Here is a 23,790-nt window from a genome sequence, read left to right as displayed (position 1 = left end):
TGGGTTTTCACAAATTTTATTTCTAGACTTTAGTTTTTTTGTACTGTTTTTCTGGAAACTTGTCTGTTACAGGTCTGCGTGTGACAATGTGCATTTCAGACCAATGGTAACAATACAAAACAGGTACATATTTTGAATTGCTCCTTTGCGACAGACTGTTAATACATTGCGAATAATGTAGACACATAAAGCCTCTCGGTTGGCACGGGAACCCACAATCAGCCTTTGGCAGTACATACATTATTTAGAAGCTTCTTGGGGTATCCACCACCATGTGAGCCATGCCACGCGTGCAGACCCTTTGTACGCAACAATCTCAGTGAAAGGGAGTCACAGGGACAGAGGTGCCGCAAACAGAAGTGTTTTTTGAGGTAAGCAGTAAGAAGTGTTCCTGAAATTGGACAGAAAGTATCCGGTCCTCCTGTGTCCTGTGAATGCTGGTGGCTTCGCTTTGTCTTTTATCCATGAATTTTCTGTGTAGGACCTTTACTGCGTGCACCTTTGACATATATTCTAATTCTGTTTTGGTTTAGCAGCATACAGGAAAGAGCTAGATTATTCTTCAGCATACAACTCTGTTAGCTGGCTTCATTACATGCCTTTAAATAAGCATTATGCTATAGTTAACAGAAAAATCTAGTGTATCAAAACAGAACACACAACATACTGAATTTCAGAATGTATCCTATCATGCCATGTGATAATTCATAGTTGGCCATGTGGCATACAGGATAGTTACAATAATACATGAGTGACTGCAATAACTATATAAAAACCTGTACATAATGTCCTTGTTACAGGCTAGTAGTTCCATCACAACCGATCTGTAATAAGGTTATGACATCACAACTGTGCTGCAATAGGAAAATGACATCATAACTACTCTGCAATAAGGAAATGGCTTCGCATCTGTCCGGCAATAACTTATTATCATACAGTTCAGATCGTTACCATCGTCCAGAGCAATTGGTGTCACACATCTATTTACAAATCCAAATGAAGCTATTTCCGCACACCTGTTTACTGTGGTGTGCGACACAGGTGCATTCCCATTACCCAGTATGATCTGTACCATGGGGAACAGAAAACAATGTATTATGGAGCATGTAGCACTCTAATTCTACGGTATATCAGGATATGTCAAGAGCAGATAGCCCATGGAGCTGCTCTGTGACCTGACAGGCCTAATTCTATAGAATTTAAAGTACTGTGCCCAATATGGAATGCACCTTTCATAGATCAATGTGACTAACAACTTCTAAACTACTATGTTAAGGAACCCCCAGATAAGACAAAACAAATCCAGCTTTATGAACACAACAAAAATGACATTTGATTGAGTAGTTCTGAAATGTCTGCAGTCATTTTAACTTAATATTAATGAGAATATAAATCTCATCAGGTAGAACTTGCCCAATGTGCTGAAATTATCCTTTTAAAATGGTTTTGCTTGGCTCAGCCTGCGTGACATGCCTGTCATTTGGATGTTTCCAAATAAGTACAAGGGCTTTTGATATGCTGCGATAAATGCTGGAATCCGCCCTTGTTAACAGATTTAAATGTTTGATGACCAGCACAGGAGGCGCCTGTGTTTCAACTGGGGGTGGTCCTCCAATCAGTAACAACTTATAGAATGATTGCTATGTCACAGCTTGCTAAGCATTCTCGGAAATCTCTTGTTCAATCAAGGCTCCAAATTCTTACAATTACTGATAATGTTTTTTTTGCTGCTTAATTTTCAAAGAAATATGATTGGTAATGGAGAACAGAAGGTCAGCACTTGAGGGCAGGTGATCTGCCTGGTTTACATTCCCTTTAATACAACCTACAATCTTAGCAAATAGAGACCCATTCAGAATTCCGTCCAATTGCATTTCAGTTTGCAGCAGAACTAGGAGGCACTGTGTAAAACATAAAAACCTGGTCCAAACACGGTTAACTGAAGTATGAGGTATTGTGAAACAGGAGCCTTTTTTGGAATAGAGCAGTAATCACATTAAGTAAAAATTGATCACATAAAAAATCTACAAAAAATGATGTCAATTATATAATATTCTAACAGAAAATTAAAAACCTATAACATGGCAGTATATGACATTGTATAACACAAAAAAACTGATCCACAAAATAGCAGCAAACACAATGACAAGGATACAGGAAAGCATTGTTAATTTTTTTTCCAAACCATGCTGGGAATCTAACCATAGCAGCTCAATAAAATCGGAGCACCCACTCCGTATTCTCTTTTTTTGTAATTTTACAATCAACACCTTTAAACGGCAGTTTCTCACATACAATTTCCCCATCACATTCTCCTCGAGCATCTTTCTCAACAGCTAAACCCACCTGCCTTCTGACTACTTTCTACAATATAAAAAAAAGTACATAGCCAAGATGTGCAAATGTTCTAGTTGTAGCTAAATTACGAAACACAAATAAAAAAAAATTTGGGGAATCCGTTGAACATGAACTTCTTTCAAGTACACCAATTTTACATGTTTAACTATGGTGTTTTTCTTCTCTTTTTGGAGTTTTGAATCCTCTTGAAATTGTCCGAATATGAGCCAACCCGGCATGTGCCAGACTCGTATCGTTCAAGAAGCCCTGTTAGAACTGCACCATCAGGGATAGAAAGGTGATATAAAAACAAAAAAACGCCCCATTGAGGGATTTTGCATCTTTTGCTGTAATTTCTTTTTCTTCACACAAATTATACTGGCCTTGCAAAAATCCTCTTCAATAAATATTCTTATTTTAGCCTCAGCTATAAATTATATATTTTAGTGTTAAAAAAAGCTTCACTTGAATAACAACTAGAGATATAGCCTTAAAAACACCCTAAGGCCCTGCTTGCACACATATCTGGTGGCGCATTAGGATTTCTCAACTCCCACCTTTCAACAGAAAAGTATAGGATTACCCCCCGGGTAATATGTGAATTAAATGTTTTTTTATCGCTGGAACGCAACCTTCTGAAAATCACCTTTCGTCTAACACCATAGTTAAACGCACGTGCTTCGCAATTTCTTTTGCACACAAGCATTTATATATATATATATCTAAACCATTCCATTCGATTCATAGAATTTCCCACAATAATAATAAAAAAGGACGCATTTTCTCTATCTAATGGACTGAAAGTGCTTTGAACTGGAATGGTTTTAGAATATAAAAAAAAAACTAAACTGTGGACTTCACCTGGACATGTTTCGGCATTCATTTTGTTGGGTCAAGCCAGCTTTTTCTTCCTTTATACACAGGCAACTACAAAAATATGAAGATTACAAAAATATAATATATTATGTTCACTATGTCGGAATCTCTTACAATAGAGTATCTTGTGGGTATTACTTGAAGCCTTCTCTCGGCAATGCTAAGCTGGCTTCCCCCGACAAGCCCAGTCCTCAGGTAATCCACAGGCACAAAGAGATTATCACATATTAATGCTGTATGCTGGAATACACAAGCGTGTGGGAATACTAACCATTTCTAACGTGAAGAGGATGCTAAAAAATTCTAGGAAATAAAATAAAACTTTACAGAAGAATTATAAAGTGACTAAATGCATAAGCAAGCGGGATATAGGAAAGCCTAGACAGCAATAAAGCTATGCTTTTTTAAAGAAAAAAATAAGAGAATATGTTTTGCCTATCTAAAATAACCCTCTTCTACTTTAAAAATGGTTGCAAACAAGTAAGGAATCAAACATAATGGCTCCCCTGGAGACAGTCTTGATGTGTTAATGTCTACAACATACAGACATGAACACTTTTAATATATAAAAAAACTAGCTGATTAAGGTCTCATACAATCCTTGCTTATTTTTGTAGCATAAGTCCCTGAACCGAGACTAGCAAATACTATTTTTTCACGTTTTTTCAGACAGTTTATATTTTTTCGGGGTACTTTTTTTTCCTTTTTAGGTGTAAAGGAGAAAGAGCAAGAAAAAAAACACGACAGAGTGATGATTTCCCTTCTGGTTTTGAAAAAATTTCAACTGCCCAGGTGAAAAAAGGGTTTTCTCTGAGTGAGCAGGACGAGGCATATGGGCTTATCAGTCGGCGCCTCTCCTACGCCCATGCTCCACTACTGTGTAGGCCAGCAAATGACTTCCACAAGTCCCTTCAAATGTTCACGTCTCGCACATCAGTGGGAGTGCAGGACAGGCCTTCCTCTTCATCAGCATTTTTGCGCTCTGACACGTTGTGTTGCTGTGCCTGACGCAGACTGGATTCTAGCAGCGATTCAATTTGCTCTTGGCAGGCCCGTAAACAATCCTGTCGAAAGAGAACAAATCAGAAGACATCTTTAAAAACACTAGTAACCAATGAACATTGTAAAAAGAGAATATAAAAAAACAGTCCAACATCTTTTGAAAGCCCAAGAACCAAAGAACAATGAAAAATGGAAACATAAAAGAAAGTGTGACATCTGGTCGAGTATAGAAACTACTAAGCATAAGATAGGCATAGTACATAGGGTATACAACAACAAAAAACAGAAGCTACACCGTAAATTGTTAGCATTTGGGAGCCTATGCAGTGTGTATCTTAAAACATTTTCAAATGACAACCAGACTGGTTTTCATGGCCACTCTGAGCACGACCTCACATGCTGTATTGAGCCAAATCATAGTGAACTCTGCCCAGTTACTAAACTGGTTTTTGCAACTACCTACAAATACATATATTTCCAATTATATGTGGAAACAAAGTCACAAATATTTTGCTCTTTATTTCACGTTTCAGAAATGTTAGCAGAGCATACTCTAGTCTTAACCACAGCTCAATGGCAACAAAAAAAGAACTAAGGGGCATATTAGAAATGGCTCGCGATATAATTATCACAGCTTTAGCCTCCGTTTTCAGGCGATAATTATAGCGCAATATCATCAAGAACACCCTAGCGCGTTGCATTGTAAATATAGCGTTATCATGGCGATAATTTTCAGCGATAGCCGGCGATATTTCTATCGCTATGTGGGGCCAGCGAGAAGTATCACTGGCCCTTGTTAGGGGCATATTAACAAGGTCCAGTGATAATTATCACTGGCCCCACATAGCGATAGAAATATCGCCGGCTATCGCTGAAAACTATCGCCATGATAACGCTATATTTACAATGCATAGCGCTATGGCGATACTATTTCAGCGATATCGGTGTTTACCATGGAACAACGCTGGTTTTCCAGTGCTGTTCCATGGAAAACAGCGATAACATTGATGATACGACCCTATGGTCGTATCAGCAGAATCCACCTACCGGGGCATATTATCATGAAACGGCGTTAAAATTATCGCCGCTTTGGCAGCAGGAAACTGCCGCTAAAGTGGCGATAATGAGCTTGATAATATGCCCTTGAAAGTTCCAATAGAAGCACATGTTTTGGTGTCAACATGAGCTTCTATTGGAATTCTCAAGGGCATATTATCAAGCCTATTATCGCCGCTTTAGTGGCCGTTTTCTGACGCTAAAGCGGCGATAATTTTAACGCTTTGCTTGATAATATGAACCTCCATTATTAGTATGCCTTAGTCTTGAATTTAACAGGCATTAAATTCCAGCGTTAAGGCCGAAGTACCGCAATTTTTTTTTCGCTGCACCTCCTTGTTAATATCGCGTTGCTGCCTTTGCGCTATTTTCATGTGTTGTTTTCACAGCCGCGCCTTCTTTGCATCTCAGTAGCAATGCGAGGCGAGGCTGTGAAAAAACGGGCTCTATATCAAGGAAACAAGCGCTAGTGTGTCCTTAATGATATCGCAATATAATTATCCCCGCTTATCGCCCGAAAACGGAAGCTAAAGCGTCGATAATCATATCGCCAGCCCTTGCTAATATGCGCCTAACTCCCACCAACGCATTTTACTGCTGCAACCATTTTCAACATGTTCCAAAATTTTTTTACACTGGGATGCCGGATTAAAAGAAATTATTTGAACCCTTTATCTACTGTTTATGGAATATGTAGCTTGATTTAACTAGAAGGACCGTTATGGGACGTAACGGAAAGCCCAACTTGTTTCCCCCAAATCGGTTGAAACGTAATTGTCTATTCTCTTTCACCAGACATGAAGTTATTAAAATGGTACACAACTCCTCACAACTCATCTCCTATTGGAATTAGGAGGGAGGCAAAAAATAAAAGCCCATCCTTTCAGAGTCTGTGCTTGATCCCTGCTTCACAGGGGAACTACCAGCAGGTGCAGCTGACTTATAAAGGCGACTCACCTCATGGCCTTCCCCACCCTATGACCTGCACTCTACTATTTTCAATATCAGACACACATTGGGTTATTCTTCCTGGGGTCAAAGGGTAGGATGAGTAGTCACATGCGCATCTCCAGATTTCGTTGGACCATGAATCCTACATTCAGTGTTCCGCCCACCAGAGTGGCCCAGCAGTACATACAGTTGTACCAAAGACCGAGGGCCGATTCACAAAGAGCCTCCACCGTCGCGTCTGGGTATTCCCAGTTGAGCCGAGGGCTGCGCAGTCGAGGCGAGGGCTGCGCAGTGAAGGTGAGGGCTGCGCAGTCGAGGCGAGGGCTGCGCAGTCGAGGCGGGGGCACCGCACTGCAGTTTCTCACCACGAGTCGAGAGGGCCTTCGCCTGTCATAGAGCCAATGTGGAGCAAGCACTTGAAAATTGAGGTTACCCCACCATAGTCATAATGAATGCGAAAAGACATGGTGCATCAGAATACCAGAAAGCCACGTGGTAGCATCCTTGAACCCGTGAAACTGGAAGGTTTCATTACCTCGGGTTTAGAAAACCTCTCATTTAACTCTGTGTAGAATGTGCAGGCCCATGTTAGTACTTTTTCTTGGACAAGCCAGCAGCATCCTGATACAGTACACCATACAAAGGCAAGTCGAAAGATTCAATATGCTCATTTGAAAGATGCAGCCACTTCTGGTAAACTACATCCACACTCAAACAAACAGGCAGCTGTATTTCAGACAAAAGACACCTGGGAACCTGTCAGTTAAACTGAACCTGGTCACAATAGGTAAATTTATTTGTGCATATCAGCAATTAGTAAGATGGGATATGCAGGCCAGAGGACACATCACCGTGTCCAGCTAAGAGTGGACAATCTCCACAAGATGAGAGTTTGAACTGAAACCTCCCTACCATCATCACTGAATTCAGTGATCACTAACTTTGATTGGACAAACTGCTTTGTCACTAAAAATGTTAACTTTTCCTTTTCTCAATAAAGAAGACTCAAACATAATCAGGCTCCCTTTTTAATAAAAATTAAAGGAAAAGGCTCCTTAGTTGCAGTCTGGTTAGCAGGGATCCATTATGACAGCAGTGTTTTCCACTCCACCTGTGTTCTTAGCTTGGACGGTGTGTTTTTACAGCAGTCTCAAATTATTTTCTTCTTAAAAGACAGAATCAAAAGAATATTTCACCCAGTTTCTCAGGATAGAAAAGCCTGAAAAAAAGTAGCCGCTTCTCCCCAGACACAAGCGCTGGTCTGTTACCTACATAGCCAGTGACTCGGCATTATGTCTGTGAAGAAATGCAAACGTGCGTGTGGTTACTAGTGACCATTGGGGAAATCACTCACTGCTGGTCCTCTCAGCTTTAGCCAAAGAGACAGGAAAAAAGATAAGTAAAGAACGGTAATGCCTCACAAATAGTTCTGTATTGTGCCACTGCACTCTAAATGTTTTACACCCTTTGGTGGCACCGCCATGTGCCTTGGGTGTACAATATTGCCACAGTGCAGTCCTCTTTTCCTACAACGCCGACGTATGTGGCTACGCCTCTAGCAGGAAGCCACAGGAAACATCAAGACACAGCAGTAGTCAACCATGCCTGCCTCTTGTTAGGTTATGGATGCCACTGGAAACATCAAGACACAGCAGTAGTCAACCATGCCTGCCTCTTGTTAGGTCATGGATGCCACTGGAAACATCAAGACACAGCAGTAGTCAACCATGCCTGCCTCTTGTTAAGTTATGGATGCCACTGGAAACATCAAGACACAGCAGTAGTCAACCATGCCTGCCTCTTGTTAGGTCATGGATGCCACTGGAAACATCAAGACACAGCAGTAGTCAACCATGCCTGCCTCTTGTTAAGTTATGGATGCCACTGGAAACATCAAGACACAGCAGTAGTCAACCATGCCTGCCTCTTGTTAGGTCATGGATGCCACTGGAAACATCAAGACACAGCAGTAGTCAACCATGCCTGCCTCTTGTTAAGTTATGGATGCCACTGGAAACATCAAGACACAGCAGTAGTCAACCATGCCTGCCTCTTGTTAGGTCATGGATGCCACTGGAAACATCAAGACACAGCAGTAGTCAACCATGCCTGACTCTTGTTAAGTTATGGATGCCACTGGAAACATCAAGACACAGCAGTAGTCAACCATGCCTGCCTCTTGTTATGTTATGGATGCCACCGGAAACATCAAGACACAACAGTAGGCAACCATCCCTGCCTCTTGTGAATATGTAGAGCGCAGCTAACCCCCTGTGAGGGTACCCAGGTGCTGAGTAGGGCATGTCTGAGGGGAGGAGGACATCATGCCTCTTGGCATGCTTAAAACCATGACTGTGAAGCCTGAATCAGCTCCTACATTTTTACCATTAGACATCGCACTGCTATGTGGGGGGTAAGGGGTTGTGTGCCATGATGGAGGACCCCCATGGCTGACTGTCACTGTACTTAGCACCGACAAATGAGTAATAATTTTTAGCACAGTGAGAAAGGAATCAGGTTTAGGGCAGGTGGGTTTGTCCCATCCCTTCTCTTTGCTCCCTATGGCAGGAGCACTAGAAGTTGCAAGGTTTAGACTTTTTAGGGGAACGTTGAGCTACGGGCAACATTCGATCATCCATGGATGCTTAGGAGATGTTGCGAAAGTCATCCCAATCTGCAGACTACGCCGCACAGCCTTCACTTCATGGCTTTCCACATTTCTCAGCTGCTCTGCTTAGAAGACATAAAAATGAGATTTCCTTTGTTTCTGACATCTTTTGGATCAATAGTATACAGTGGGAAGTCACATTGTTGCTAACTAAAGTGTGTACAGCTCCTAATGAAGTACCTATAATGCTGCACCTGACACCCCACCATCAGCCATAGCAGAGCTGCTGCTTCTCAGCACATGGGGAGGCGGAGGCAGAGAACAAATTGAATTCTTCCTGCTATTTGGATAGCTTCCCCGGCATTTCTGCTTCACTGCCTAGAGTTTGTTCAGAGGTCATAAGCCCTTCCTGGCTTCATTAAGCCTCTGAGCACTAGAGCAAGCCTGGGAGCCCAGTCATGTGCTCAGATACATCCCAGTATACACAGTAGCCCAGATAAGATTGTAATTCAGGTCTGCATACAATGTGAAGGGGCGGAGACAGGAAGGTGAAAGTGACTTGGAGTGTTTGTGTGGGTGGGAGAGCCTGCCTGACACAGCTGCACATCAACAGGAGCATGCGAGAGTCGCCGGGCTCTGGGGTGTGTAAAACAGCACTCAAACTGAAGGGAGCAACCCTGCAGGCCTTACTCCTCACCACCGACCAGCGTTTAAATGCTAAGATGGAGGAAGACCACATACCTTGGTGAGATGGCACCGCTTTATTAGATCGACCCATTTGTTGGAATGATGCAAGGAAACTGCGCGCCTCCTCATCACCACAGCGCCTTCGTAAATGTGGTATTCTATAGAAATGAAGGCTAGTCTCCGACCTGCTGGATATTGGTAGTTCACAAAATTATTCTCTCATGACCGAGAATATTAACATGAAAATATACTGCTGCAAACACACCATAGAATGAATGTCTGGAGGTAGCTGCCTTTAGAAGACGTGTCTGCAGAGGAGGGGATCTTAAAATGTTTAAACCCCATCCCTCTTCAAATGAGACTGATCATGGTCAGTTCGTGTTTTCGGCATGTCTTCGTCTTGTGGGGATTCGGACAGTGACCACTTTCGCATTAATGAATCATGAAAGAATTCAGATTTCTTCGAATTAACCCGACATCCTATTCAAAGATCCTGCCTGGACTGTGGGCCCTTCTTGATGGAAGGGAATGCCATGATGGGGCATTTAACTGCAGAAGCATGACTTGCTGTTGTGAATGTCTTTTAATAGCTACCCCACAAAGTAAAGAACCACACCAGCAGTACAGCCCCTCTTTGTTTATAACCAGGGCTACTCTAATTATGCGAGTCTCTGGACGCTGCTTTTATCTCATAATTATTGATTTGCCGTATTTGCCAAATGATATATTATCTTCGGAATAATCTGCAAATTTAAACAAAAACAACCTTTCTAGCTCAAATGAACCAAAATGTACTAGAAGTGGTGATCTGATTGCGTACAATGGAGGGCTCCTCGGTAAAGAATAATTAGCCATCTTTCAGGTGCTTATTTATGCATTTGGTAGTTAAACTGGTACTAAAGAGGGGAAATATTTGCCCAGACAGCTTTTATCATGTATAAAAATGACAAAATAAGGTAGTAATGCTATCAAAAAATGGCCCGCATTATTTGCCTTTTCTTGGTGCATAATTTAGTCGCCCAAACCGCATAATTTGGTCCTCCCGTGCTGCATAATTCCAGTGGCCCTGTTTACATCACACACGTTCAAATACCAATCAAGGCACACCAGCAGATCCTGCTGTGCTGTAAATTTAGCACACAATTCCCTTTTGATAGGTTTCTTTATGATCTCGTAGTCCCCAGGCCAGGTTTATTCACTTTCCACTTTGTCTTGACAATGATGTACTTAATTGTCCTGCAAATTCTAGAGTGCGCGTGAGCGACACTACAAAACCTCAAAAAGCGCAGGAATACGCACAATCTGTGCAGGTACTGGAAAGGGCAGGCCAGTTGTCCAAGGGGCCTCGCACTAACCCGGTCTACATAGCAGAATGTTTTTATTCCCCATCGGCTCTGTTCAGTAGACAAAGCCAAACTCTGCCCCAACTTCACACTATTATGACACGGTCCATTGACTCGGTGGCTTCCTTGTCGGCTGCCTTCCTGGCCCATTGACTGATGAAAGGTTTATTGCTTACAAGCCATCCATGCGCATCTCCCGAAGCCCCTGGGGGAAAGAGGGAGCCCCGAGGGGAGCCCCACAGGGAGGGCTATTGTTCAACCAGAGGCCGCGGTGCCGGCTACTGTGCAGGGCTGTCACATTAGTAACCACATGAGATCATTGCAAGGCCTTAAAGAGACATCATTCACAACACTTAACAGAACAGGGGTTTGAGCAGCTGTCAGGTGCGGCCCCTGAAGGCCCCAAAGGTGTCCCCTGCACTGGAGAGGCCGATTTTACGCAAACGTCTCTTGCCTTCAAACAGACTGTTCACCTACACACACTAGGCACAACGGCTGCAAATGTGTTACAATAGTTCAAAATATTCGCCCAGAACTATTTTCTTCCAGTATTTCTCCTCAAATAATTCTGAGCACCAAAACGTGTGATGCACGGAGTAGACTGGACTCACGGCAGGCCCTGGCTGCGCCCTCCCCACATTCACCCCCCCCCCCCTCCCTCTTGAGGACTTACCGGGTCGCACTTGATGACCTGGGACAGGAAATGCGTGAGGCACTGGTAGGAGAGGAAGCTATTGGTGTTGCCGAGGTGAAGACCTTGGACGGCTGCTGCCACGCTGCCTGCCGCGATCATGGAGGGAGGGTTGGAAATGAACTTGATGTCTGTGGGGAGAAAAGAAAGAGGACTTAGACACGTGGCCTCGCGGGAGCTGTCATTCCATTCTCGCGCAATAAGGGAGCCAACATGGCCGCCGCACCACAGACAGCCCACATTTATCATTCGTGCTGGCGTTAGCAGGCGCAAAACTCCTAAAAACTTAGCGGGGCTGGACCGAGTATTTCCTTTAATCAAATTCCTAGTCATTTACCTTTAGATCAAACAATCTATTGTCAACACTGTCACTCTGAGATGTTATAGAAAGTGATCACACCGCCCACCGTCCGGTACAAAACATATGCAAATGAGGGCTCCCGTTCCAAAATGCCTTGCGCCTGGCGAGGCTGTTGCCAGCCTTGGCAACAGGGCTGCGATGCACTGTGGCATATTTAAGTGAGCAGGGTCCCAAGGAGTTGGCAGAGAGTTACATTCTGAACTGAAACCATGCTGGCAAGAGGCTGGGCCCCCGTCCAGAGACACGCTGCTGTAGGTCTCCCCAAAGCTACCCTCCCGCCTCACTTTGAAATAGGTCCAGCTACAACATGCAAAACCCTGTTTCCTTTTTTTGAAAGGGGGCATAATCCGCATTTTAACCCCCCGGGCGATTGCGCCTGGTGATTCTTCAAAACGCGTGCCCACAGAAAAGAACATTATGGACAACACAAATGTGTTTTTACCCCATGGCATTTGTCAAGTGAATTGTAGAGCTACAGGCAATGCACTGTCAGATCAGTTTGTTGAATTATCCACGAACCAGGAACCATAACACATTCATCCTGCAACTTATTTTCACTTACTGACCAGGCAACCCAAGTTTGCAAGCGGCTCTTGTGAGGCCACGGTATAAGCTCATACTGCCCCATTTTCCTACCTGCATGCAGTCTAAACAGGCAGAAAATCGGACAAATATCAACAGCAAAGAAATACGTTTTCACATGAATACTGATTGGTTGATGCTGTTGGGTAACCTGTCCTATGATGTACAATGTCGTATACTTCTATTGAAATATGGTCACTATCTGGAACAAGAAGACAGAGGACCTGTCAGATTTGGGCGGTAATGGGTCGAGATAGCCAATCAGGGAGCAGCTACAACACAGGGTCAAGAAGCGCCAGGCCCACTGCCGTGGAATCAACTCCTGGGAGCTCATAAGTTGAAGCCAGGAGTTAACTATTTGGCAACTGAAAAGTGAAGCCACACAAGAAGTGGATTACGTCACATGACAGTCTCGAAAGACAACCTTTCACTTAACAGGATGTAGCTTTCCTGTCTGCCGTCATCTTGGTCTCCGGCAAGCACATGATCGAAGTGCTACAGTCCTTACAAGTGGCTTGTGCAGTACATTCATCAGGCATGCTCTCACAGATAAAGATCTGGGTTGTCTGTATGCTGCAACTTCAGGTGAAGGGACACCATTGGTTTTCACGGAGGCCGCCGCTCCCCCACGAAAGGGGGGGGGGAGGGGGCTTAGGGGCCCGCCATAAAACTCCGGGGGAAAGTTACTCCTTCCTACACACAGAGGGCGTGGGTGTCCACCCAAATGGTGGCCCCAGAAGTAACACGACAAAGAGGACTACCAAGGACTAACAAAGAACTGGCTTCAGGGGGCCATTTACGAACTGAATGTACCACAATATGATCTGCACAATATGATGACGACATGTATGATTTATGACCAACATGACCAGTGGTCATTGTACGGATGACTGGATAATCAGTCTGTGTATAATCCTAATAAAACGGCGGCCAACAATGACCACAACAACTACAACCATTATTGTCTAATTTTATTGGGATACCAGGGCGGCGGGGATGGGGAACATGTTTCCCATGGAATGGGCGCAGTGCGGGGGTTAATGCAAGACAGCACTAGGCAATCGAGCAATCAGAGACGTTAGCTCAAAGGTATCACAATTCCTGTGTTAATTTTCGGGAACCAATAGCAATTGCTCTGAAAATACCAGCCATGGAAAGTCATTGTGCCTTTCTTTTCTTGATGTCATCACCGAAATTACTCTGTCTCATTTCTAAACTCAGGTCACACTGCCTCACCACTCACATATATCAACAACGGTTCATACACTTTTCGTAGGATGAAACAGAATCCATCCACGAATAACATCTACCCAATGTTAAATACTTATATTTAATAGGTATGCACAGGTACCTCGCATAAGGCAACAACTAGAAACAAATGCATCTAAAATAAATGAATTCAGGAACATACACTAAATATAATACAAAAATATACATTGGTGAAAAAACGACACCAAATGAAAATGGACAGTCACTTGGATCGGTGGCTTTTAAAATCATTCTTGCTTAATTAGGGTCCTGACTTCTTTCCAGGTGTTGTGTGGATGTTTTCATGTTCTGTTTATCTACATCTGCCACAACACGGTTTGGTGACTTTTAGTAACGGGTGATGGTTAGAATGTGACAGTAGCAGGTATGCTTGGCCAAGAAAGGAAATGGGGAAGGGCCCACAACAAAACACGACGGGGTGTGGGGTCCCTAATCTGGGCACATGCTCCTCATCTGCGCATTGGAATTAGGGGGGTTGACGCCAGTAACTGGAAGCCCTCACTCGCCAACAGAGGAATGTGGCATTGCTGTCAGCCCCCATCGCCTCACCCCGCTGCTCGCCGAGCGCGCGGGCGCAAGGGTTCTTGGGTCAGATGAATTAAGCCTGACACGACCACAATGGCCGAGGTTGGAGTGGGGGGCTCCCATGGAGCCCGTAGCGACAGTGGCCGCACCAAGACTTCATCCAAAAAGAATAAACAACTTGACTATTGTTGGGGGGTGGGGGGCACGGCAGCGAGAGGAGAATGCCTGCCACCCTGAAGGGAAGACAAAAGGGGTTGTCCGAGTCCTGCAAGGCGCGGTCACCTCTGCCCGCGCATCCAAAGTAGCACGCCTCCACCCGGAGGATAAATGAACATTTTATATGGAAGTAAATCAAAGCTCGGAGATGATACACTGCTCCTGTGGGTGTAGCGGGCCCGGACTGGGGTATGGTTTGTCCCGAGGCCCTTAGGGTGCGCAGCTAGATGCGGTAATGGTAGAGTGGCGCGGCAGGTACACGCCTTTCTGAGAGGTAGAGAGGGTGCGGCCAGAAGTAGCCTTCACGTGTTCTGATAATGAGCGCCACATCATGTAAGGGCGCTGCTCTGTTTTTCAGACTCCTTTGTGTGCCGAGGGCCAGTTTACCCTCGGTGTACGTTCGTTCCGCAGAAAGGCCCTGTGCACTCCCATCCATATAATGCAGCAATGTTGGTGGTAGCGTTTCTCAATGAGAGAAAACGTCCGCACCTTCTGTTTGTGACTATTTCCTCTGGGCAGGTCGTGTGTGAAGTATCAAGAGAAGAGGTGCACTGAGAACCTGGTAAGACACCCACCACCCGGGGTGTTGCACAAAGCAACTTAATGCCCGTATCAATACTCAGGAGAAGACCAAGTTACAACAAGCACCCTCTTGGAAGTCACTCCCATCCATCTCGAGGCCCGTCCACGGACGCAGTGCGTGTCCACTTCAAACAGCACTGCTGGATTTACCCGAACCTACCGCAGCACAATGGCCGCCGAGAGCATTCTATTTATAAGAGGGCACACAGCTCTCCGTGGCATACGCGGCAAAAAGAAGTATGCTGAGAACGCAACCCCCACTTTGTGGGGCCACAGTGTTGTATGACAGTTGGTTATGACCTCTGAGCTAGGGTGACCAGATTTTAAAAACCAAAAACCGGGACATATGAGAACAAGTAGGACTACACGTTTTCATGGATTGGCTCAGATTGACAGACGTCATCAACATAGGATCACAGAAGATGCACTAAGAAAGTGAATACAATGTAATTCTTACAACCAAAAACATACCTGTTAATTACATTTCTAACTTATAAAAGTTGCTAACTAACAATGCTTTAGAACGCCCCAAAAAAGAGCCTCTTACTGTTTTCAGTCAACATCCTCTAAAAAAAAAAAAACCGGGACATGAGCTAAAATTGACGAAATCTGTGTGGACAGGTGGTGCAAAAACGGGAATGTCTGGGCAAATCGGGGACGTCTGCTCGCCCTACCCTGAGCACATTTATCTTGCCACTAATGGCTATTACGCAGCAGACTCTCCATTGGGGGAGGCCAGGTGAGCGCCGTCCAATGGGGCTGGCCCCTTTAAAGCAGGCTCGATGACGTTCTCTGGAAGGGATGGCTCAGTATTCGGGGCTTCGGGTATCGGCCCTTTGGGTTCTTCCAGGGTCCCCAGTCTTTAGAAACGTTTCCATGCGCTCCAGCAGGTGATTACTCTGGGGAGGAGTCTAACTAGGGAAAGGCCAGTCCCAAATCGACGTCAACTATCTGATTAGGACACCAGACGCTGTGAGCATTTGGTGATTAGGTCCACACGGGGGCGCAGCCATTCTGATTGTCGCAGGCGCAGTGGCCCGAGGGCTCAGGGGTAGGAAGAGCATACTGCCCCCTTACCCCCAACCAAGAGTATCTTTTGTAACTGAAACAAGGGAGGGGTGGGCCAATTTCCCTGCTGGTATTATAGCTCGTGACAGGCATATTACATTACTAGCCAAAAATTAGATGGGTACTTGACAAGTTTTATTGCATCACTACATGGCTGGATTGACCTGTCCGCTCGTTTTTTATTATGTACAAGCTACTACCTTTTCTACATATCGCCCCTTTAACATCGTACCATACAGATACTCTGCGGATTAGCACGACACACTCGGATTCAGACTGCACAAACTGCGGGAATTTGCACCATAGGCTTAGTATACATTGGAGAAATTGCACCATTCAGCCTCCTTGCTGTGAAGGGTGGGTGAATGTACGTAACATTTGCACCATAAATCTATGCTGTCCTGCGAGAATGTAAATAGGATATGCATCATTTTTATTTCTCTCCTTCATACTGGACAGAATGAAGCACTTTACGTTTTCCCATCGCGATTTACAATGATATATATATATATATATATATATACACGCATATGTATATAAACAGAGAGAGAGAGAGAGCTAGAACTATCTATATTGTTCATTTTCACTGTGTAAATTGGGTGATTTGCACCATACAGATTATAATATTAGATTCACATTGTCCTCTCCTACGAAGTTATGGATTGGAGAACTCGGATCCTCTATAGGATATTTGCTGTACATTGATTGGTCAGCTTGGCAACCATTTCCTGCCATGCCTCCAAACTATCTTCTCCCCCCCTAAAGAGGTAGCCTCTACAACGGAGTAAACTTCTCTAGGTGGTGCCAGACAGATCTACTGTCTTATATATATATATATATATATATATATATATATATATATATATATATATATATATATATATATATATATGCTACATATCCTTAAATCAACCACCTTTGCTTTGCGGTACTAACCCAGTCACATGCCAAGCAACACTCACCTCCATTTGAAGCTTGCGTACAATGCTTCCAGCTGGACTAGTGTGAGGGCAACCAAATAGTTACAAATAGAACTCGTCATCCCCCTCAGTGCAATCATTGGCATGCACCCAGTGATCGTTCCCGGGGGTCCCATGCGAACAAGATACTTGCAGTAAACCAACATAAACATCTGCCATTATGTCTATCTTATGGTCAGGCGCAGATACCTATCGCATGGTCTTGGCTAGTAAGTTGTGGAGTTGTTAACATCTGTTGATTTATGGTCAAATCATGAAGTTAAAGAACTCACCTAAGGGACTTGCTGACATCTGACAAACCGAAAGCATAGTGGCTACTGCCTTTATGTTTAAAATGGCTAGGTGGCCACCGTTTCCATTCCTAAACAGCAGGCTGCCTTGCATGCTGCAGGGCGGATGACATAGTGTCCATTTAGGGTTTATCCAGGCGGCTCTGGGCAATGCTCTCCCACAGGGGGATGCTGCTCATCTTTACAGACAGTACGACCCTAGTGCCAGTTTTGCCACTTTCAAGTGCACTCTGCTGAGTTGGTACCAATGACCAGTCATGTAATCACCGACTGCTCCGCTCTAGGGGTAAAGCTACGCTAGGGGGCGCCCTCGGGAGGTACCATCAGAGAGTAACCCCCACATTCATAATATGACACCACTGGTGCAGAAGAGGAAGTCACTCCGCCCAGAGTGGTTCGTAAAGTCAGTCCTGCCCCTTCTGACACTCGTTTGCCCCCCTCGGAGTGGGTGTCCCACCGTGTTAAACAGAGGCTCTGGGTAGGATTCTGTGGAAAAGGACAACAAGCAGACTGGCGGCGGATCAAAGCGCGGCACTGCAGCAGACTCCCAACCTTTGCACCTCTCTGTGAAACTCCCCGGTGCCAGCCCGGCGCGCAGTGACGGGGCCAGGCTGCAGAAACAACCAGGAGACCCGAGCTCGGAGGTGGAAAAGCAGGAGCTGCCAACAAGTTTACTAGGAAACAAAGCGTGTCAACAGTGGCGTTTCGTAATCCCTAAAAAAGGTTCAAAAACATTGGCCGCCTCTGCATTATCGCTAATCAGTCGCTAGGTCTTCATGCCCCGATCTTATCACTTCACAGATAAGAGAAATAACGACCAAATAAAATAAATAATTTCTGACCAAATAGTCTAATAGACGCCATGTTTCAAGTCTAGGCCTTAAAAGGTGCACTCGTGTACGGTAAAGCCATGAAACCGTGTAGGCTCAACAGATGCGAACCAAAGCGAGTCATAAAACTCTGGGTAAACCGTATCCAAAATTACAGTTTTGTCACGCAATCCATTTAAACCCAGCCGCCGACAGGGCAAGGGAGGTCTCGGGCAAATAGAGCGGTATGCACACACAAGTTCCTCCTGTCACCAGCAGGGGTCAGTAGCGCGCATGCCCAACAATGGTGCTCTCCAGTTACAGCGGCACGTGCACAGCTCCCTCCAAGCTAGACAAAAACCCAGAACATGTGGCCTGTGATACTGGAGGAACCTCTGCAGAAAATGCCCATGTGGTACCTAGAACGACATGTACTTCCGGCTACTTCTACGTTGATGGGGCATGGCACTGACGAGGCTCTCAAGATGAAAGGACTGGAAGGCTATCTTGTGTTCCCTAGAAAGGCCAATTTATTAACAAACCTTAAAATGGACACAATGATTATAAAAGAGAAGCCCATGCCATAGTTTTGTCTGTTTCTACTATTTACAAGGCAAACAGCGACCCGGCCCAACATTTGAAAACGTCGAAAAATGCAATATTTCTTAATATACAACATTTTCACACTAGAATGCGTATATATAACTGACATTTGGAGGCAAAAGAAAAGAAACGTATGTACCCACTCCGCTAGGTTCTAGCCTATTTCCAACTTTTCTCAAAACCCGACTGGGGCGATTAAGTATATCTAATGACAAACCTTTTCGTAGCATTCAAATTCATAAATCCAGAACATTTGTTTCTCTCAAAATTCGACTAGTCGCCCACCCATGTTCAGCAACTTTAATACTTTGGTATCCTGGCATCCCTCGACACATACGTCTGCTGCCTACAGCAGGACTAGTGTACTCCTTTCAGTTACTACGAAAATGCAGGTAAATAACGCAATTTTCGCTGAGTCTGCCCCACTACAATTAACGAATGCATAGCGCTTAACACCAGTTTGAAGTGTTTCAAACCACTAAGACTGAAGAGAACATGCTACACATACCATTCACGAAAAAAATTGTATCCAGAAATGAAAATTATTTTCCAGGCCGACAGGCCGTGCAGGTGCCAACCAAATGCATTCGAGGAACACAGAGGTGTCAATGTCCTTTTGGATTTAAGAAACCACTGTCTGAGGCGAAATGGAGGTGAAAGGATAAGGCCCGTTGTGCACTTATCTGCCTTCACCACTGCTCCTGGAACGCCCCTCCCCCCTCCCCGAAGCATGCATTCATTGCAGTTTCTGATTAGTACCAAAGTAGCCTCTTGAGGTCACAGCATTCCAGTAAAAACAAGTTTTTTGTCTTGTACCTGTGTGAGCAGCAGTCATAGCAGGACTGCTCTTTACACGAACTTACCTCTGGACTGGAAATCCGGGGTCCCCACACCAAGGCTGCCAAGCTCAGAGCAGTTGAAAGGAGGGGCACCGCGAATCCAGGCCCAGTGTTGCCGGCGGGCATGCACCCACAGAGGGACATTCTCGGACTGTCCCATCTGAGGAAGGGCGGTGGGCAGCTCGGCCAGCGCGCCACGAGGGCCTCGTGGCACGCAGTGAGCCTAACCAACGTGGATCTAAGGGGGCGGGCCCTGGGGAGGGAGCACGGGGGACGCCATTGCCCACAGTGAACACATCACCACCATCAGCGCCATGCCTGGCTGCGTGCCCATACCTGTCGCGCAGAGTGCCACAAAAGTCTGAGCGTGCTTGCGGATAATCTGCCTCGTGTCCTCGCCGAGGGGCATTTTGGAAAGGAAATGTTCAATGAAATCGTGAGGGGTGACAGAGGCCAAGTCCCACTTGAGTTTGTTCAGCGTCAACAGCTCCATTTGCTGTGTGAAAGAAAAAGGAGGCATGTTAGTCACGAACAGAGGCATTGGTAGCAAAACAAACCTGTTACAACCTAGAAAGCATATTTGGAAAATACACCTCTGCCACAGTTAACTAAAAGTCGACTACATTTACAGAATACGTAGGGTGGTCAAGCGTACTGCACAGGAAAGAATTCAGATTTGCCTGGAAAGGAGGAGACGGGCTACGCGGCATTGTGGAGTACAGGACCAGTACGTGGCTGACAAGAAATTACGATGTAAGGCCAATAAAAATGTTGCACAAAAAGTGAATGTGCCTTTCCACGCCACATAAGTTATTACGCCCCCTCTGTCAACTTGCCTTTCACACCACACACCGTGGTGAAAATAGAAAGGGCAAATGAGCATTACAAGAGTAACGCTAGTTAATATAGATGATAACAACCAATACCAGATTAAAAGACGACTTGTACCCAGGTGTGAACTTAAACATGTACAACAGAACCAAAGACATGAAATTTAGTTCAATCCCATGATTCCCATGATTTTAACACAAGCCGCAAGGTCTCACATTCATTAGCTGGTGAAAACATGGGTACTATAGTGAAAGATGACGGGAAAGTTCCATGCAAGGATACAGACACCTTTTATAGCTAAGAAGGGAGCGAACCTGCACGGACAAACTTTTTTTTATCGTGAGTTTCCGCTCTGCAATAACCAGTCCGACCGCTAGAGGGGAGGATAAGCTTATTTATCGCCCAGCGCTCGGCCTTCGCTTCAACGAGGTGTATTGTTCCAGCGGAGGGGGCTCGTTGTATGACTTAATGCTTTGTGAAGAACCAGGGAGCAGGATGTGAAGGGGGAAAAGGGCTTGTTAATCATCACGTGCGCGGTTCCACTTTCACAGGTCTATTTCTAGAAGAAAATGACGTTTGGATCGGGGGACACAGAACCAAATATTACCCCAAAGATACACGGTGGCACCAATTATAGACACAATGGACCATTCTTGACTTGTCGGGAGAACCCAGCATTCGGCGTAGTTCCTGATTATTAAATGGCCATATAATAAGACTCCATGTGCCACCAACGCGCTGGAGAGGGGTGCTTCCAACGGTTATTTATCAAACTTCGATTTATGAAGCCACATTAACACTTAAACATTTCTCCAGTATATGGTTAATCAAGCTGCGAATTACCACTAATTCGTCGGGTCCGATGGAGTTATCAGTATAAATGCAAAGTTTTTCCGCCGTTAGAGGAATGGTTTCTTTCATTTTTGAGGCCACGAACATGCAGGTAGCCCCCAGCAGCTGCAATCTGTTTTTCTTCAGCGGTTCCACCGACAAAAATCTGTCCAAGTAATTCATGGCTAATGGGAACACCTCCTCTTCACATTTCTGCTCTTCACAAACCTGAAAACAAAATAAAAAGACTATATGTATGCATTGCTTAACGAACTGACACGTAAAGAGTATAGAAATTAAAAAAGAGAATGAATGTTGAAAAATATGGTGGGGCAATCGTATAAATGCATTATTTCAAAGGGGAAAGCGGATGTGAAAAAGTTCTAAAAAGTTATACGGTTTCTTTCTACGGCTAACTGAATCGTTTGACATGCAAGAGTGCAAATAAGGGGAAAAAACTATTAAAGGTTATTTCTTCCAATGCAGTTTGGGTGCAGTGTGCGCTGCACTCTATACAAAGGTGGCGTCTAATCCTGCTCTTCTCAAGTCACATTTTCCAACGTCATCTTTTCAAAAAATATTTAAAAATGTAAAAAAAATATGTCAGAACCCCAAAATCACATGAAAATGTACTACTGGCGATGCTCTACCGAGCTGTGCAGTTTAAGAAGGGGTCAGAGCAAGGGGTCCCCCCGATCTGAAAGGCCCTTGGGTGCCCCCCCGGTCCCTGCCGAAAGCATGCGACATTTGCAAGGAAGGAGCTCGCCGAAGTTTCAAAAATTAATAAAAAATATTTAGAAGTCAGAAATAGTCACATCCGACCCATCAAAATGTACCCCTGAGTGTGGGGCTCAAACTGAGCCGGGTCTGAGAGTCGGATCCTCAAAGGAGCTCCTCATTTGGAACTTCTTTGGACTTGCGACCTTGCAAGTTTAGTCCAAACAAGCATGTTCTGCTTGTAAGGACCGAGAACACAGCCTTCAACAAGGGAAAGTCCCCTTGAAGTGGGGCACAGGCTGTTCTAACCCAGGGCCACATAGGGAGGACCCTCACACCCCAATGCAGCCCCCCCCCAAAAAAAAAACATTTATCCACTTTTACAGAATTGGGAGCAAACTTTTGCTTGGAAACAAGAAGTCATCAAAGATGGCGTGTAATACTGGCACGGGGAGCGCTGCATACGTGTACATGGTATTACATTAAAAACTACATTCATAGTATTTCCAGACCCGGTTAATGGGGGGTAGACTGCGGGGCACTGGGTGTAGTCCCGGCTTCCAAAGCAGGTTTGACCGGCACTCTTCATAAAGGGGGCCAGGCTCTACAGAGCGGCGCATAGGGGTTGCCCCACATGTATGAAAGTTCGGTGCGCCCCTAGCATAAGTGTGTGTTTATCATGTTACTCTGCTGGGTTGTGGGGGGCAGGGGTGATTCGACCTGGGTGGCAGTCATGTGGCACGTGCACTCCTTGCTCCACAAACCTCCAGCATCCAGGTGGCCACGATCTTCCGCATGTAGGGTTGCACTTCACGCTGCACGCACTTAAAGTAGGAAGCGGACGGCGGGCAGTTCTCCTCCGCCTTCAGCATGGTGTGCAGCACCCTGTCGTTCAGGAGGTGCTGATCCAGGTAAGCCCTTCGGATGGTTTCCACCTCGCAGCACAGCAGCTGATGTTCCATGTCTCCCCCGGCGCGGCGCGCGGTGCCTGCTCTTGAGAGGGGGTGCGGGGTGCCCGTGCTGTCCTGTGAGTGAGAGAGCTCCGTTCAGTGCTTGCTGCTGCTTCCGCTGCTGGAGCTCTCTGGAGGCTCCGGCTCTGCCCAGCTCTCAGCTCAAGTCTCCTCCTGCGGCAGGCCCACACGGCCCTCCAGTGCTCACATCAAAGCGGGCGCCGGCTGGAGGGGGCGGAGGGGCGTCCCAGGCAGGGCCCTCCCACTGCAACAGAAGCTCGGAGGCTCATGCAAATGTCTCTTAAAGGAGGGAGAGCGGGCGGGAGCTGGGCTCGTCTCCTCCTGCCCGTGCGCAGGCCCACATATCAATGCAAGCCATGCACCAGTACAAGTAGACCCCATGTGCGCCTCGTGGAGCGAGCACACATTGTCCAGAAGAAACTTTATGCAATGGATTATTACACTTGTTGCACAGATGAATCTCGGTCGGTACGGAGATCCTGCTCTGAAGTCTGAACCATGAAATGAAAGTGATATTTCACAGCCTATTGGCCGAGTGAGTTAAGTTTCTTGTTTCAGTAACTGCCTATCTATCTACCTAATGCAGTGCTGACACCAACACGGTCAGTAACTTCCGTTTCCTGAGCTAAACCAGCAGAGGGGAACAGGAATAGAACATCTAAAACACCCCGTGAACCACAACTACATATTGTAATCTGCGAGGGGGCTTTTCTAACAGCACATTCTCGGTTTGCTGCAACGGTGTGCAGCTTTTACTAGTGTTTT

The 23,790-nt window shown here is 45.3% G+C and overlaps 1 protein-coding gene across 1 annotated transcript; it reads right to left on the bottom strand.

The window, feature by feature from the left end:
* On the bottom strand, positions 1-23,271 carry LOC147667607 (G1/S-specific cyclin-D1-like). Its single transcript, XM_086948791.1, has 5 exons — positions 22,819-23,271; positions 21,350-21,565; positions 20,012-20,171; positions 11,534-11,682; positions 1-4,277 (listed from the first exon to the last, which is right to left on the bottom strand). The coding sequence occupies exons 1-5, from the start codon at positions 23,014-23,016 to the stop codon at positions 4,125-4,127; spliced, it is 876 nt and encodes a 291-aa protein (XP_086804917.1). The 5' UTR covers positions 23,017-23,271; the 3' UTR covers positions 1-4,124.
* Between the last annotated feature and the right edge of the window lie 519 nt (positions 23,272-23,790).

The sequence above is a fragment of the Lissotriton vulgaris genome, unplaced genomic scaffold, assembly GCF_964263255.1.
Source record: "Lissotriton vulgaris unplaced genomic scaffold, aLisVul1.2 SCAFFOLD_523, whole genome shotgun sequence".
NCBI lineage: Eukaryota > Metazoa > Chordata > Amphibia > Caudata > Salamandridae > Lissotriton > Lissotriton vulgaris.
Note: the sequence above shows the minus strand (reverse complement) of the source record. Positions and strands in the feature narration are given on the sequence as shown.

Bases quoted from the DNA above. Each gene is read 5' to 3' on its own strand.
- LOC147667607 (XM_086948791.1), bottom strand. From the start codon at position 23,016: ATGGAACATCAGCTGCTGTGCTGCGAGGTGGAAACCATCCGAAGGGCT. The intron at 11,683-20,011 runs GTATGGGCACGC...TTCTCCCCACAG, and splicing joins TGTGGCACTCTGCGCGACAG to ACATCAAGTTCATTTCCAAC. The intron at 4,278-11,533 runs GTAAGTCCTCAA...CTCTTTCGACAG, and splicing joins AGGTCATCAAGTGCGACCCG to GATTGTTTACGGGCCTGCCA.